Consider the following 17,432-nt stretch of genomic DNA (forward strand, 5'->3'; position numbering starts at 1 on the left):
TTGCTCGGGGCAGGGCCGCCGCCTACGAGCAGAAAAGAGGAGTACTGCATTATGACACTAACGCGCACCGACAGTGAACGCTTCGGTGGTCTCAGCACTACGACGCCTCGATGCCAGCATTCGAAGGGACGCTGGCATCAAGAAGCACTACCAACGGTGGCGTTCACCGTACTCAGCACAGCGGAGCGTGGCCTCCGCAATTAGCTCTGAAAATGTTTCTGAAGTTGATCGCGGAGGCTGCAATTACGACGCGCTGTACGCGCTGATTTGACTCGGTGACGATTCAGTTACGTGCTTTGTCTTGTGCGTTGTATTAGTGTGTCAGTTACGTGCTTCGTCTTTCGCGTTGTGCTAGCGTGTGCAGCGTAGTGCAGCTTCCATATGCACGACGGTTGCTCATGGTCATCGACGTTGGTAGTCGTGATGGAGGAGACGTGCCACCAGGCGTCAGCGTGGGTGCATCAACGCCTAAGGGCGCTTTAGCCACAAAACACCAATAGACATTATATATCAATGTGCAATAAACATTACACTACTTCTGTGAAGACACGTTTCACTTTCGTGTTCTATACCGATTCCTATATAAGAGGGATCAACCACAATTTTTTTTAATGCCATTAGCACTCGAAGCCTACTAAGTCCAACCACTTTGTGTCTATCTATCTAGCATCTTTAAGCTACTCTTCAAACTAAAACGTTCCTGTAAAGTTTATCCGCTGCCGCGTGGATCCGAACCCGCGTCACAGCTGTTCCTCAAGCACAACAGCCCGACGCATAGTGCGGCGCCACAAATGCCCTTGGGCAGCGAGGGATTAATTCTGGTTTTCTTCTTGTAGCGCAAAAACACAAGGACGTAGAAGAAGAACGGAGACACACACAGGCGCTGGGCGTTAATTCTGGGCGTTAGCGTGCATGGGTGCTCCACCGTTGCAATCTCTGAGGCCACAGAGTCTCGGAGGGGGACTTAGTCCTTGCACCGCTAGATAGTGCAGCATGCTCAGAGGGAAGCCCGTGAGAGGAGGCCGGCTGCAGGACACGGCTCAAACATGACGCTTTTCGGAGGTGGCAATGCGGTGTGTCACTCAGTTGAATTCTTTTAGCGTCGACAGTTATCGTGAGATTGGTTCTGACTGAATATTATTTTAGAGCGTATCTTTCTCTGCTAACCTTGCCGGTCTTTGCTGGCCGTGTCTTGCCGATTTGCTCAGCACAGGGCAGTACAAATGTTTCTAATCACTTTATATGCCTACAGTCCTGTCGGTGACCGACTGTATTGTTTACGGAATAGCGCAATGAAACAACAAAATAGATAGTTTTAGATTAGGGGGTCCCTCACGCTTGCGTCTCCCTATATATAAAACTCTCTAATGACACTGTACGCACCGCGAAGTGCCGGTTCTGTGCAAAATTTGAGCGCCAACGAATCAGCGACCTAGCCGACGTAGTCATGTGTAACTGGTGCTCCTATTCGCGCAAACAAACTGTACACGACGCCCCCCGCCGTCCGGCATTAAAGAGTGCGTGCGTGACCCTGTGCATACATGCTGGATGTATAGTGCCCGCACCGTCTATTCATAGAGACTATAATTCGGAGCCGTTCTCCGGCGCCGCCCTTTTCTCGCGACGGTGGCGCCGCGGTGTGAGCTTTGGCTGTAGACTGCGGGCACCGCGAACTGCTGCACTCGCGAAAGCAGAAGCGGTGGCAATGAATTATTCTTCGAGCGGACCGTTGACGCTTAAAATTGATAAGTGTATGCTCATTTCACTTTTGAATTATGAGCGCATGACGAACGCAATAGAACACGCGTCGGATCGAGGGCACGCTTGACATTGCTAAAGTTTCGCGTTATCATGGTCGCAATTAGGGCGACGCATTTTCGTTTGCGGAAGACATATGCATTGGCGTCGGGCGTCGTAAAGCGGGATGTTCTGTTATATTAAGTGTTCTGGCAAGTGCCAGCCATGGTGCAGATAATTAGTGCCAATAAGCATGCTACAGCTGCATGTAACGTCGCTGTGCGCTGTCACAGAGCCTTTGCGGTGACCTGACACTGTGTTGTGGCGAAACTTTAGTTGTTGACAAAAGTAAAACTCACAAGGTATAAAACTAGATTTCATCCGTACCTCGACAAACTTATCCAAATAGGGTAGCGGTTTTCGAAATGCCTTTCACACCTCGTGTAAAGTTACTGAGTGAAGGATGCAATGAAAGCAACAATATTGGCGCGAAGCATGCTTGAAGACTCTAAACAAAGAAAAGAGAACGCATACTTGGGGGGCCCTCCTGCCACGCAACAATAGTCATGAGCTGGTTCCCTAGTGTTTCATTTCTTGAAAACTCATCGCACGGCGCCGCCGCGTTGGTGCAGTGGTTACGGCGTTGAGCTGCTGACGGAGGCGAAATGCTAGAAGCCCGTGTACTGTGCGATGTCAGTGCACGTTAAGGAATCACAGGTGGTCGAAATTTCCTGAACCGTCCACTACGGAGTGCATCATAATTCCATCGTGGTTTTGGCACGTAAAACCCCAGCAGTTATTAAGACGAAGCTTTTATGTGCCCCATGCGGAGGTGTCCTTTAAAGAGTTGGCAATGGCCTTGTCGAAAACCCGGCGTCGCCGGGGATGGCAAAAAAATGTCACGTGGCCCCATGAAAATGCATATACCCGATCACGTGTGGCGCATACCTCGCTCCATACCTCAGTCCAGGATATGCGGGTATGCACCACAGGGAGTTTTACATGTAGTGAAAGCCTATCATTTGGTAATGTATAACCTAATGTGTAACTTTACGTATAACTCAGTGAATGACTAAATTTGCACCAGGCTTTCGCCTTTAAGTGTTACAAAGAGTGTAACGCCGGGCGGAATTTTTTTAAATTGGCGCTCGCCACATTCCTATCAGGAATGCCTGCGACGGCACAATGCCACCCTGACGAGTAGCTTTTGTACATCATTGCTGCTCACTCAGACCGTGTGTAGCAACGACAAAAACCCAAGCGCCACTCACAAATAAACACACGGTAGTCCGCCTATTCCCGCAGTCCACGCCGAGAGGTGGCGCCTGGAGTCGAGAGTATAGGAGCGCGCCCGCAGCCTGCGTGCGTGGGTAAAATAATCTGGTCTATAGACCATTTTTTCATGGGCGCCGCCATCGCGTAGGCAGTGGCGCCATCTGTGGGCAGTTGGCATGCTGGCTTGGGCGAACGCCGGTGTTGTATGTTGTGGTATACGCTCGGCGGCAGTTTCTGGTGGATTTTTTCCGCACTTGCGCTTTAGCATGAAATGGCGTCTTTTACGTAGGGAATGGTTCTGTGAGGCGTAGTGAAGGAATTTAAGCGTGAAGTAATTAAGCGGCTGGAGTAACTGCTGGTGTTAGGGCGGACGAAGCACCCAGCGCGAGGTGCGTGCGTTTGTTTGAGCTTACAATCAGCCTCGGATATCAGTTAAGCATTTCTGAAAATTCGTTTCACCAATATCACCTTACTGCACCATTCTCAGCACTGTAATTCTGAGCTCTCCTTTAACTGCAATGAGTAGTTACGAAACATTTGACGATCCTAACAGCGTGGGTACCGTTCTGATTGAGAATAAGTCGTGCTGTTTACTTTGCCAAGCGTTCAAGTTGTTTTGTGTAGATACACTGGGCGACTGTCTTGTTTGCTGGGCAAGGTTTCCGCCTACAAATAAAATAGTTTGGTTAATAATAACCGCATGCCATACAGTGTGAATCACACTTTTCGAGTGGTCGAACGGCGAGCTGCAGACTGTGCGAGCACCCGCGGCTGTGTTATAAATGCTGTGTTAAAGAACGGTTTGTTCTATATAGCGTATGGTCCAAGTGGTCCAAGCATATGGCATGACCATGCGGAGTCTTATTGCGTCGTTATCCCGTGTTTTGTTTTATTTTGCCGCAAAAGGAGGACATATGAACTCTTTTTTTTTTTTCAGTCTCCTAAGTTCAGTCATTTACGACGCATTCACCCACGTTACGGAAATTGTGCACTTACAATTAAATAGCTCTTGGATTCTCTTTATGCGATCCCCTTTTGTATATTGTGCCTTACAGGGAAAAAAAAGGCAATGCTGATCTAAGCACGAAGCAATTGTGTGTATCATGTTGGCTAGCCAACCGCAGTGCTCGCTGTATTGAGCAAAGCCTTCGGCCTCTTCTAGGAGGTTAACGCAGACAAAGTGATCTGAAGTCTACTAGACTTAAAATGCGCGAGAACGATGCCGGTCGCTGATGGAAATGTTTTACAACAACTCTGCGTCGAGTGAAAACCGATACATCCAATATAGTTCACAACACATACACACACCGCGGCTGATGATGCGCGTCGCATTTTCGCACATCCAAGAGAAATTTCCAGATATACTGTAGCTACTGCTGCACCTAAAGGCTGCACAGTGGTTGTCCGACGACCTCGTAAGAACTGACATCCCGTAAATTGCACTCAGAACTAGCTAAAACACCTCCGAATCGTTCCGCAGCGCGCGACCGGCAACACATTCAAGCCGCGCCGCGCCGGCTCGCACAAGCCAGAGAGGAGGAAAGGCTCGTCGCGCGCCCTTTCCTCCTCGCCCGATGAAAAGGTCTATACATTGCTACCCTCTTCTGTCGCGACGCTTCACCGGCTCCACTATCCGCTGCAACGACTCATATGCCGGCATTGTTGTGTGTTCGTAACTGTTCACACTTTTAACTGGAATGACCGTACTGCCATTTGCGAGTGTGAAGTTGCAGCAGCCAGTTTCTGTGAGGACCGCCAAGGCGCCGGGCATAGAGACGAAGGTATACCTCCTCAATTCCAACAACCCATGTGAATGCGTTATTCGTCCCAATCAATTAAGGAACGGACCTCAGTCAAAAGCTGCAAAAAGGTAGCTTAATCCTCATGGGAAAAAAAAAAAAACGACAGATCCCAGGCCCTGTGGGAATCGATGTTATGCGAAGCAGTGTGCGGGGAGCCTACCAAGTTAACAAAACAACGCCTACCAAGACGTAGGCGGCACTTTCATGACCTACATGACAGGTATGCCATGACATTCATGTCATGAGTCCTCAGGAGTCCCTTTAGCAACACCTAAGATACCTTGAGGCGAAAGCCTTAGCCATGCTCATGACTATGACTACGACCATCAATCTTTAGCCTTTTCCTTCACTTAGTACCACATCCGAGCGCATTCTATTGGTCTTTGAGTGTTGATCTCTTTTCGCTGAGTCATTCTCATTTTTGCTGAGTCATGCTCATGACTATGACTTCTACCACCATCCTTTAGTGTTTCCTTCACTTAGTGGCCACGTCAGAACCCATTTCAGTGGCTTTTGAGTGTTAATCCTTTTTTGGCTGAGTCATTGTCATTTATGATCAGTCATGCTCATGACTATGATTTCTACTATCATCCTTCAGTGTTTCGTTCATTTAGTGCCCACGTCCGAACCAGTGGTTTTTGAGTCTTAATCTTTTTTCGGTTAGTCATTGTCATTTTTGCTGAGTCATAATCATGACTACGACTTCTACCAGCATCCCTTAGCGCTTCCTTCAATTAGTACCCACGTCCGAACCCATTTCAGTGGTTTTTGGGTGTTAATCTTTTTCGCTGGGTTATTGCCATGACCTACATGACACGCATGTCATGACATTTATGTCATGGCCTATCACTTATGTTCGTCATACACTCGAGTGTGCCCAAGACGCGTCATCGGTCGTGTATAGACCTCACATACAGCTCCGCTAGTCATCCACCTTCACTGAGTGAAATGACTCTGAATCTTTTTCGTCGTCGGTGATTAAGCAGCGGAAAGTCGCTCACAAAATATCAATATTATTACATGCTTGACATGATTTTGTTTTAACATAATATATTAGCTTATGATTTATGATTTAATTTAACAAGAAGGATGAAATCTGTTGTCCACGGGGATTGACATGGGATCCGACGATGATAAGTATCCACATTTTCCTTGTTTGAGTATTCAAACATATCTCCCATCAACGCCATCAATTTTATTTCGTTTAGAAGGGAGAAAACTGGATTGATCGGCGTAACTGCAAATTTTTTCACCAACTTTATTTTTCTTTCAGACTTGCTTACAAACGCCGTGTCGCAGACTTCAACGAAGTTCTTTGAGTCTGAGTTTGCTATCAGTTCGTCGAAAGCTTCGGCTGTCTTGGGTGAGTGCTTTTCGGTTTCTTGAGTTAAAGGTAATATTTGGCCATATTTTGCAAAAGCGGATAACAAAAGATGCCATGCGCATTTCCCTCTCGCATTCTCATGTACTCGTAAATGCATCTTTCTTTCTAGTCCGTATACTGTTATCTTTTTTTTTCCTTTTTTTATCTATCCATTTGTAGCAGAGTCACCTCAAGATAAGCCCCTCCTGCTCTGTGCATTTCTGCTCTCCATCCTTCGTCTCACTGTTTTTCTCCTAAAGTGACAAAACATACGACTCGCCTGTTAGCTATTAAGGCAGTTCAAATGATGTAATATCATTGCCTCCTAATGAGCCGTAAGAGCTGCACGTACCATATTGTTTACTTCGCTTCCTGTGTTGTTCACTCTACATTCGGTAGTATTAGTAGCCCTGTTTTGGTGTGATCAAGTAGTCGGCACTAAGTAAGCCTCGCAATTCCTATCAAAGGTGCTATTGCCTTTGGCGGATGTGCTGGTACTTTCCTGGGCGGATACTTGGTGACGCGCCTAAACATGTCCTGCGAAGCCATCATCAAGATGTGCCTCATCGTCAGCGTTGTGCCCTGGCTCTGCATCTTCATGTTTCGAAGCTACTGCCCGGACCCAACCTTTGCCGTGAACATCCCGGCAATGCTGAAGTAAGCATGCGCACAGTAGGCTGTTCCTTCTTCTTTTTTTTTCAGTACTTTGGTATTGTATTCTTGGGGCAAACAGCAAGAAAAAAGTATCACGAGAAGTACTATTACAGCGGACAGTGAAGTTGCACTGAACAGTAAGGATTACATTGCATGGACGATCAAGCAAAGGGAAGCTTATAATCTGGCTCGTCTTGAAGAAAGCACTAAGGAAAATATGCTTGCCCGCGTTGAATTCTAGCCAACCGTTTTAGTCTAGCGTTAGTGCCATGCATGGCGTTACCGTTTACCATTTCTGTTACATGAATTATCAGCCAAGTGCCAAACCCACAGAAAGGGCGGAGGTTATCTATGTCTTGGCTGTGCCTTCTTTTTGGGTTAGCTAGTGGGTGCTTTAGTTAGTTACCGCGTAACGTTAAGGCGCAGCTAATCCCTGCCACGTATGCTCAGATGGCAGTGGCCCCGGGCAGCAAAGGCTAACAAAGGTAATCCTACGACGGTAACACTAAAGTAGTCTAACAACCCGACTAAGTGCTGTCGCAATGTTAGCCCATGTTCCGCCAGATGAAGCAGATTTTAGACAAATATTGCTTTAGGAGATAACTTCTTTAATGGCGAAATATTAAGATTAGCGATTCTATAATGATTCCCACAACGCAGAAGTTTCGGGAGCTTAGAAACGACTCCTAGCAGAATTTTTAGCGGTCGCGACGAGCTGCTGATAATTTGATGTATCATGGGTAACTTCACAGCTTTAAAACGCAAAAAACACCTCTGTGAACCAGTCAATCACTGACACAAACATTTCATGAATGAACCCCTTAAAGGGGATGCTAGAGCGATATATTAGGTTGGGCTATAAATTCATTGATTACATTCCTGCGACGACGATTAGGTCAATCTTACCGTCCATTATGATAAATATACGATTCTTCCTTTTTATACTGAACAGGATGCTTTCTTTTATTTCTTTTTTTAACAGCGAAGCTGTTTAAGCCAGCCGTAAATTGTGGTTTGTGGTTCGTATCAATAAACTATCACAAAATAAAAGAAAATAAACTTTCTCGCCAAGGCGAGATTTGCACCCGCGTACCCATGGTCCCAGGGCGAGCGTCGCAACCACTAGGCTATACAGCCGCGCTTGCAGAACGCGCATTAATGCGAACCATCTGATTGCGTTCGAGCGTCGTCGTCTTCGTCCACAGCTGGCGCGTTCGCACGCTCGTGCTCTGCGAATTGAAGACGACGTTTTGCGCGCTATGCTCGGGAGAGAGATAAAGAAAATGAGAGCGAGAGAGAAAGAGAGAGACGCATTCACGGAACGGGTCTGCTGGAACACGTTGTCGGCATTGCGACACGGTGGAACGCGCGGTCGGCATTGCAACATGGTGTCGGTGTTGCAAGCTGCGCTATGCAACGCCCAGTGACGGCCGTAAGTCCGAGACGCGCGAAAAACAATTATCATCATCATAAGTAATAAGATGAAAAGTTCGCGTGCACGTCCGGAAAATACTGGGCTACGATCACACAGCTTCGCTGTTTCAGGCGTTGCGCGGCCGAGTGCAAGATTAAGTGTTTTTTTGTTTTTTTATCGCCACTGATGTTCTCATCTAGTCGTAACCTCACTCACGTTATGCTCGATCAAGGCTGAGACGCAAACAAGCGCGTCACTCAGGGGTGCCTGGTAAGGACCTCATAGTTGCGGTTTTTGACCGTTATAGGTTTCAGGTTCCTGGGTGAAAGTGACCGAAATTTATTACGCTGCCATTATTAGCAGCGTTCAGCACTCTTACAATTTTTGCAACCACTTGAGGGCTACTCGCATGACGGGCTTCAAGTCTTTCATTAGGATTAATCGTCTAATTTACTCTCTTCCAAAGGTTGCCTGTCTAATTTTCATAATTGTCAAATTACTACCTCGGGTCATTTTACAATCTGTGCCTCTGTGATAAAAACAATGTCACTGAGGAAACTACTTAAATATAGTATATTCGCAAAAATGGTGTGTGCCTGCGCTTAAAGGTGGTTGCTCGGACCTTCAGGCCCAAAAGGCCTTGGTTCGGAGTGCTAAGCTGGCGGCTGGTACCAATAGGGTCCCGGAATAGGGACTCCACTTATTGCGAAGCCCCCTAAGGGCTCCAGCTCTTTTTGTTTTCAATAAAGGCTTTCAAGCAAGCAAGCAGCGTAGTTCACCGTGGCCGTCACATGGTGCCGCGAAGATCGCCTTTCGCCTAGGGAGCCTACATGCAGCGTTGCATGTAGGCTCCCTACTTTCGCCTAAAGCCCCGATAAGTGGTTCTTGAGGGAAAGGGAAAGGTTGGCGCTATCTTCTGCCTAAAGCCCCTGAAACTTCGTGAAGTAGCGACACTCTCCTCCGCGTTTTTCCTCTCTTTCGCGCTCCCTCCTCGATCATGGCGCCGCCTACAATGGTTGAGCGTAGCAGACGACCTTTCGCATAGTGAATGCACGCATAGCAAGGTGGTGCGCTTAAAGAGTTCGCGTTGGCTTCCTAGCTCCGATTAACTTTGTGTACAGCTTAGTATTTCTATACGGAGGGTTATACAAGTTCAGTGACGGCAGCTTTTTTTTTTTTTTTTTTTTACTGTTTTGATAACTGTTTTTTTAAGTATTTGAACGAGCGCTAAAGCCGTACCGTGACGACTCCGAATCTATTGCGTGCGCTACAATTAGGTATGCAGCGTTTGTCAAGCGCGTGTCGCAATTTCTTGTTGCGAATGGTTGTAAATAACATGTTTACGATCAAATACCAACTTCCTGGCCTCCAGCAAGCCCTCAGTAACCTAAACAATCCGCGTCATCCTTACCATGTGAATTCGCGGCGCGTATCAGCTATGGCGCACAAAGGCTGGCAGAGGGCACGAACGCACCAGCCATAGTGCCCTACAGCAAGTGCGTCTCAGAGACATAGTGGCCGTACGAATAGTTGAACGAACGAGCAAGCGAACGACTGAACGAGCCTGCGAACGAGCAGACGATCGACAAAACGAACGACGACTAAACCAGCCAATGCACGAGCGGGCTCCCACACGTTTTCTTTGCGAGTGCTCCACCGCCGCCTCTGAACCTTCCCACACTTTAAATCTCACGGGAATTAGCACGTACGTTTCAAAGACCTATGATGCGGTCGTTCGGCGACGAACGCACCTCGTAACTCTGTTTCAGGAGAGCACGCACGCTTTTCATCGGTGCCTTTGTATCGAAAATCCACCGGGCGACCGCCAACGACGAACACAAAGAAAAGAAGCCAACAAAGCTAGTCGCTCTAAAGAAGGCTAGTAAGTACCCACAAAACGCAGAGAGGTGCTTTCCCAAGATGAGTTTCACGCCCGAGCTTCAAATTTTGTCAAAGGGACTGTGCTGAATCGTAAAAGTTTCGTAATCACGTTTTCATACGCAGCCTCGCGTGTCCGCGAATTCAAGCCTGTGGGCGTACAACACAATTAAGCGCACCAAATACGATCACGTAGTGCTTATAAAAGTCACAGGCCTGCGCGGCACACGCACCACAGTCACAGCGGCAGCTGGTTGAGCGGCGCAAGAGTCGCCCCAATTTCGACATCACGCACAACAGGGTCTTGGCGGCAAAGTGTCTGCGCCTCGATTTTGACGAGAACAATCTGAACTGTCCTCTCGGCGTCGACGGCGAGCTGCGGCTTGTAATGCTCTCTGCACAGCAGTCTGCTGAGCCCGATGATGCCTGGTTGTAGCCGCGCACGTAGCTCTACGACTCGCTTCTTCAGCAGCAGTTCGTACCTCGTGAGGAGACGTCATGACGTGTACCGAAGAGGTACCCAGAATACGTGGCGCACATCTAACATCGGGATAGCGTTGATTGCGCGCCTCGTTGGAACCGCATCTCGTGGTCTGCGCCTGCGCGCGCGGCGGTTGCAGGCACTTTAATTAGATGGCGCCACCATACTGGCGGAGGATCGGGTCGTCTGCGCCGGCGCGCCTGCCTATAGGGAGCGTTTAAAGGGAATATTTCTGGGGCCCGATATCAAGCGCTTGCGTGGCTCAGTGATAAAGTATCCTGCTCCCATGCAGCGGGCCTGGGTTCGATCCCGGCGGAGAGCCGGTGCTTTTTTTCTTCGCATTTCCGGCGATAGCGGTTATGGCCAAACGCTGGCGGCGGCATCATCGCGAACCGAAACGGCTATTGGAATGAGCCCATAACAGCTCACGCTGTAAAAGCATTTGATTCAGTAGAGATACCAGCAGTCATAGAGGCACTGCGTAATCAAGGAGTACAGGAGGCATACGTGAATGTCTTGGCAAATATTTACAAGGATTGCACAGCAACCTTGGTTCTCCACAAGAAAAGTAGAAAGATACCGATCAAGAAAGGGGTCAGGCAAGGAGACACAATCTCTCCAATGCTATTCACTGCATGCTTAGAAGAAGTATTCAAGCTCCTAAACTGGGATGGCTTAGCAGTGAGGATCAACGGCGAATATCTCAACAACCTTCGGTTTGCAGATGACATTGTCCCATTCAGCAACAATGGAGACGAATTACAGCAAATGATTGAGGACCTTAATCGCGAAAATGTAAAAGTGGGGTTGAATATTAACATCCAGAAGACACAGATAATGTTAAATAGCCTGGCAAGAGAACAAGAATTCAGGATCGCCAGTCAGCCTCTAGAGTCTGCAAAGGAGTACGTTTATCTTGGTCAATTACTCACAGGGGACCCTGATCATAAGAAAGAAATTTACAGAAGAATAAAATTGGGGTGGAGCGCATACGGCAGGCATTGCCAAATCTTGAATTGGAGCTTACCACTGTCGTTGAAAAGAAAAGTGTACAATCATTGCATTCTACCGGTACTAACATATGGGGCAGAAACTTGGAGGTTAACAAAGAAGCTAGAGAACAAGTTAAGGACCGCGCGAACAGCGATGGAACGAAAAATGTCAGGCCTAACGTTAAGAGACAGGAAGAGATATGTGTGGATCAGAGAACAAACGGCGATAGACGATATTATAGTTGACATTAAGCGGAAGAAATGGAGCTGGGCAGGCCATGTAATGCGTAGGATGGATAACTGGTGGACCATTAGAGCTACAGAATGGCTACCAAGAGAAGGGAAGCGCAGTCGAGGACGGCAGAAAACTAGGTGGGGTGATGAAGTTAGGAGGTTTGCAGGCGCAAGCTGGAATCAGCTAGCGCAAGACAGGAGTAATTGGAGATCACAGGGAGAGGCCTTCGTCCTGCAGTGGACATAAATATAGGCTGAAATGATGATGATGAAGTTATAACTTGGTAGAAGACATGCGAGGTTAGGACGCTATTCTCTGCCTTAGATGCACATCTTGCTACAGATTTGCCTAGCTCTGAAGAAATTTTGACTCGCTGACTTTTCGTTTGCGCAGCGACTCCGATCCTTTCGCGTTTCCATGCAACAGGCATTGCAACTGCCACAGTAGCGTGTTCAACCCAGTCTGTTCGGTGGATGGAACCGTGTTTTTTTCTCCCTGCCTGGCGGGATGCGAAGCACGCCTGGCAACGGGAAAAGCAAGGGTAAGAATCAATCAATCTATTTCCCCAAAAATGATCAATAAAATATAACCAACCCGCATAACCACAAGTGCTTGTGCGCGTGGCTGAGCAGTACATAGTCAACAATGTATGTGCCCATTGTGTTGGCACTAAACAAACACTGTAAGAAAAGAAAAGAAAAATGCTCAATATTTAACGAATACAAAAATTCAAACGAACGAATACAAAAAGAAAGACATGAATGCAAGAGTACATTCCGTGTACTCATTAAACATGCGTGCAATAAGCACTTACAAATGCTGGGACTTGCGCAATAACGTAACGCGGAGTAGTAGTTTCCGACCCAAGAAATAAATGTTTCTTAATCTTCGTAAAAGATAACATAGGGCCTATTTCCGCTTATTGCAATAAAAAGAAATATAAAATCCACGATTTCTTTTGCCGTAATTGGAATAAATATAAAGTTTAAACATTTTTTCCATCTACCGTAGCATTCTCTCATTGGTATTCGGGGACGTTAATGTGCTTCAAAAAAGTAGCTTTTTTTAAGTGCGAAGCACTTTAGGGGTCCGGGCTGTCGGTATGTAATGTGATCTCATGTCGCAGTGTTCACGCGCAAAAACAAGCTCAAAACAAGTGCAGAATTGATCAAAAACGGTTTAAAATAAACCAACATGATTCAGAATAATGTAAAATATGGGTATAATCAAGCATTAATCTCATTAATTAGCAGAAACTCGTGAAAATCGTTTCCCAACCGCCAGTCCATTTTTCCGTATCTAGTACATTTCAAACCGCTTTCCTGCGCCGATCCCTGAGGTAGTGCACAGCCGCGCCAATAAAATTACATCATTTTCATGTTTGAGATGCGTTATTGTTTCGCACTTTTAATATTAACGTCCGAGAATATTTATGATAAAAGGCATGCGCTGTCGGCGTTTTGTTTGATGACATATGTTTGTGCATGGCCTCCAAGATTTGCACGTGCCGGTTGGTTTAGCTCCGGCCGTCGCATCCGCCGCACTCCCCAGCAAAAAAGTGTAATGCGGCGTGCGTATACCCGGCTACCCCGAGAGGTCGCTGTTAGCCGAGAGGTTCTAAAGCCGTTGTAAAAAGTTTTTTTATCTATTTTTTTTTTCTCAGTGGCTTTAAGGGGTACCTCTGACCCCTTTCAGTGAGAGCACAACGAAAGTAAACATGTCCGCAATAGAGATTAGTAAGAGGCGAATGGAATGTGGTGGAAGAAAAGTAGGGATTCGACAAAGAACGCAGGAATACAAAAAGAAAGTTCCCAGTAGGGGTTCAGAAGTTTGGTGATCAGAATTCGTCGCGTCTTTTTTTCTTTCTCTTTCTCTCTCGTCTTTTTTTCTTTAACATAAGTAGGACATTGGGCAACTTTCTCTTTCTCTCTCGTCTTGTTTTCTTTAACATAAGTAGGACATTGGGCAAAACAATAAACAAGGGCTTGGTGGCGCAACCCACCGCCCCGTTCCAACGGGGACGCTCATAGCATCCATCCATTCATACGGCGCCATCGGAGGCCGCGGTAGAAGGCAGACTTGTGTGAGATGTCAGGGTGTGCATTGGCACTTTTCTCGCGTCTTGCGGTGCATTTTCACAGCCGAGAGGAATGAGTAGCGCCCAGATCTTCCCAATAAGCGAAGTTTTATATGCTCACAAGTGTCGGCGGCGGTGGTGGCAGTGTCACGCTGAAAAGTGGGCCGATCCTGGTGGTAGTGCAGAAATGGTCCAAGCTCAATGGCACATAGGGCTCGGGGACCTGTAACGCGCCGTTTAACTACTCTTGTCACACGTGGCACCCAAATAGTCAAAATCACCAGCCCTTCCCCTGTCAAGAAAATAGGGGTAAGCGAAGCTTGTCGTCCGATTCTAGCGTGAGGGCTTGCGAAGCCCAGGCGAAACGTCAGCGAAGAGCCGCGGACCCCGAGTTGCGGGAGCGCGATGTTGAGGCCAAACGTCAGCGAAGAGCCGCTGACCCTGAGTTTAGGGCAAACGAAGTGGAACGCCTGCGACAGTGTTGTCTTGCCACAAGCTTCGCTTACCCCCATTTTCTAGACATAGGAAGGGCTGTGAATTTTTTTTTCTTTTTTGCTGCATTCCCTTTGGCCTAATGCACGAAGCAAGGCTCGGCTATTGCTCAGTTTTCCGACCACAGATCATTGTATACCGACAAATCATTTCGTCCGTGTTATTATTACGTTATTTTATTATTGTCCGCTCCTTCGCAGCGGGAAATATCCTGATGTAGAAAATAATACGGGTATTCTGGCGTCCTTCTTTGCTCAGAAGATTTGTGGATGCAAATTTATCTGATTGTGGTCGGCGAATTCTATGGTGGTCCTTTCGTGACACATATCGCCTTATTGTTTGATCGCGCACAGGTATTTATGAGGTAAAAAACCCAGGCAGGGGTACTTTCTGTGTTATAAGAAGCCCGTTTCAACGTTAAAGCCATTGGGTGTCATCACCATGATCGCTTCCGTAGGTCGCTGCGAAATGAAGGCTAGAAGCTCTTAAATATTTGAAAGCATTCTGAGTCTTGACGCCAGCTCGTGGTTTGCGTTCTTGTATTTAATATTTGCATTATTATTTTATGTCTCCTAAAGTCATTCCTGTCCTTTGCAGCTGCACGTGTTTCCGGAAAACATGAACACATGGCGCTCTGTGTGTCTGTGTGCGTTTCTTCCTCGCGTGTGTCTTTTTAGCGCCCTAAAAAATCATGTTTTCCAAGTCGCACCAACATGCCCAAGAAGAAGCTTTATTAAGATGTGTTAACGGAACCTTAGCAAAACCAAATAGTATCTGCTGTTAGGCTAGTTGGTGCGGGAACGAGCCCACTCGTTACAATCCCCATCATCACCGGGAAACTTCTCATAGGGTCACACCGGCCATCGGGTGCGATGCGATCTCGAGATAGGAATTCTGCAGAGGCTGCCTAATGTTCACTTGGATTTATTTTCACCACGACCTTGCGAACGAAAGCGCAGAGCGCGAAGGGGAATGGGGAGTGAGTATATGGCATAAGCCGGCAAACTCACTCATGAGTCGTCTCACTCACACTCCCTCATACTTAGACTGACCCGCGAGTGTCAGTCTGGCTGAGTAGAATGTTGGTGAGTGCGAGTCCGAATGAGCCCTAAGTAAAAAAAAAAAAAAATGTCGTGAGTGAGCTCTGATTATTAGTTGGATATATAGTCAATTTTGGAAAAAGTCATCGCTAAAATCGTTGCGACGGTGGCAACGTTAAAGGTTTATCCAAAACGGCGTGCCCCATAGACTGCATCGAGAGAAAAGAAAGGCCTATCACGCAACTGCGCGACCGCCACGTTATCGGCAGCACAACGCTGGCAGCACAACACTGCTTAAACCCCGCTCCCTGCTCCGTGCTTCTCGTCTTGCTCCTAAAAGTGTGTGTCCACTCTTCGTGCCTTCGCGTCACCACGGAGGCAGTTTGGAAGGGAAACGTTGGAAGCCTCACAGCCGAGCGCGAAGCATTGTGCGCTATGCGAACATAGATCTTTCGCTTTCGTCTTCGCCACAGGTGACATTGCGAGAAGAGAGTAGAGCACTGCACGGGCTCGGGCTTGCCCGAAAGCCCGAGCCCGGCCCGGCCCGTGGGCCGGGCCGGGCCGGGTAGAGGAGTTTTTTCACTGGCTCGGGCCGGGCTCGGGCACGGCGTGTGCTTTTTGACCCGGGCCCGGGCCGGGCTCGGGTTTTTCGACGCGGGCCCGGGCCGGGCTCGGGCTTTCTGCGAGTTATTCTCGGGCTTCTCAACTCTGAAAAACATGTATTTTTCGGTCTCGGGCCGGGTTCGGGCCGGTTTCGAGTCGGGCTCGGGCCGGGCTCGGGCTTAAGGTAAAGGGGCGGCGGGCCAGGCCGGGCGGGTAACGTAGAATATTTCCGGGCCCGGGCCGGGCCCGGGTCTCGCCATAAATGTTTTGATCGGGCTCGGGCGGGCCGCCCAATGTAAAAACGGGCCCGGGCCGGGCCCGGGCCGCAAAAATCGGCCCGTGCAGTGCTCTAGAAGAGAGCATGCCGAGTGCCGAGTTTGGTCGGTTCAGTTAGCGTTCCTTTTCAGCGTGCACCACTAGATCTTCTTTCTTTGTAACGCGCGCGTGGTGCTTAAAATGTGTGTTTGCGCCTTGTGCGGATGCGGCGCTGGCGTTCGATCAGCGCAGTAGCGAGGAAATGTCGCTGGCACCGCTGTGCACAGACCATGCAACGTGCAGATCCATGCTTTTGTGCAATTTGTGTCCCGATTATTACTGCTATTGCATCTGTGAAGACACCTTAATCTGCACCGTGCACCTCAGTCTTAAGTTCACTGGCGATTGCGGTAGGTTTCTGTAAGCGGGTCAAGCTACGTCTTGCTTCACGCCATATCACGACGGCGATATGCACAGACGAAAGAAAGCGCCGCTACCAGCTGGCGAAACTGATTTGAAACTGGCTGCTTTGTTGAGCCAGCTTTGAAACTGGCTCACAAGATGACAAAATATCTATATAGCCCCGCAAATTTTGAAGTATAGTGCGTTTCCAGCACATGACGATCTTTTGTAGGGACATTCCACTTCTACGTACTCACTTGAATGTAGCGGTTTTTATCTGCAGAAAAACAATGAAACGAATTTGAGAATAAATAGGCTCCAGCACGCACTTTGCCCCTCGTACACATTGAGCCGTCATTTCAAAATCAGTAAACGATCATATAGCAGCGCAAAAGCATTCTTTTCTAGCCTCATCCAAGCCTCAGCAACAGTACCAGAGTGACCGAAAGCCTCCCCGACGCATCAATAGCCATCTTTTACAAGCGCCTGCGGTGCGCAGGAGCCGGCCACGCCCACCTCTGAAATTACGCTCTCTCCGTGTGACTTGGACGGCCGGAGAAAAACTTGCTGGCGCGCGCATATCTCGGAGACCATAGTTTGTGGGCTGCCATTCTCAAAATTCTGAGGAACAATATTGTCAAGAATGTAAGGCCTAATATGATCAACTTTAGTGATAGTATGGTGTGGCAATATCGCCCGCATATACCGCATCTCATATTGCGTGGCATGACA

The 17,432-nt window shown here is 47.9% G+C and overlaps 1 protein-coding gene across 3 annotated transcripts in view; it reads left to right on the top strand.

Annotated features, from left to right (window-relative positions):
- LOC119448580 (solute carrier organic anion transporter family member 4A1) overlaps window positions 1-17,432 on the top strand; it is a 61,331-nt gene that overhangs the window by 19,771 nt on the left and 24,128 nt on the right. For all 3 annotated transcript variants that reach the window (XM_049665497.1, XM_049665496.1, XM_049665498.1), the window contains exons 8-10: window positions 6,088-6,177; window positions 6,645-6,834; window positions 12,225-12,372. In XM_049665497.1, coding sequence (XP_049521454.1) covers window positions 6,088-6,177; window positions 6,645-6,834; window positions 12,225-12,372 — 428 coding nt within the window. The remainder of the gene's footprint in view (window positions 1-6,087; window positions 6,178-6,644; window positions 6,835-12,224; window positions 12,373-17,432) is intronic.

This window comes from Dermacentor silvarum, chromosome 4, assembly GCF_013339745.2.
Source record: "Dermacentor silvarum isolate Dsil-2018 chromosome 4, BIME_Dsil_1.4, whole genome shotgun sequence".
NCBI lineage: Eukaryota > Metazoa > Arthropoda > Arachnida > Ixodida > Ixodidae > Dermacentor > Dermacentor silvarum.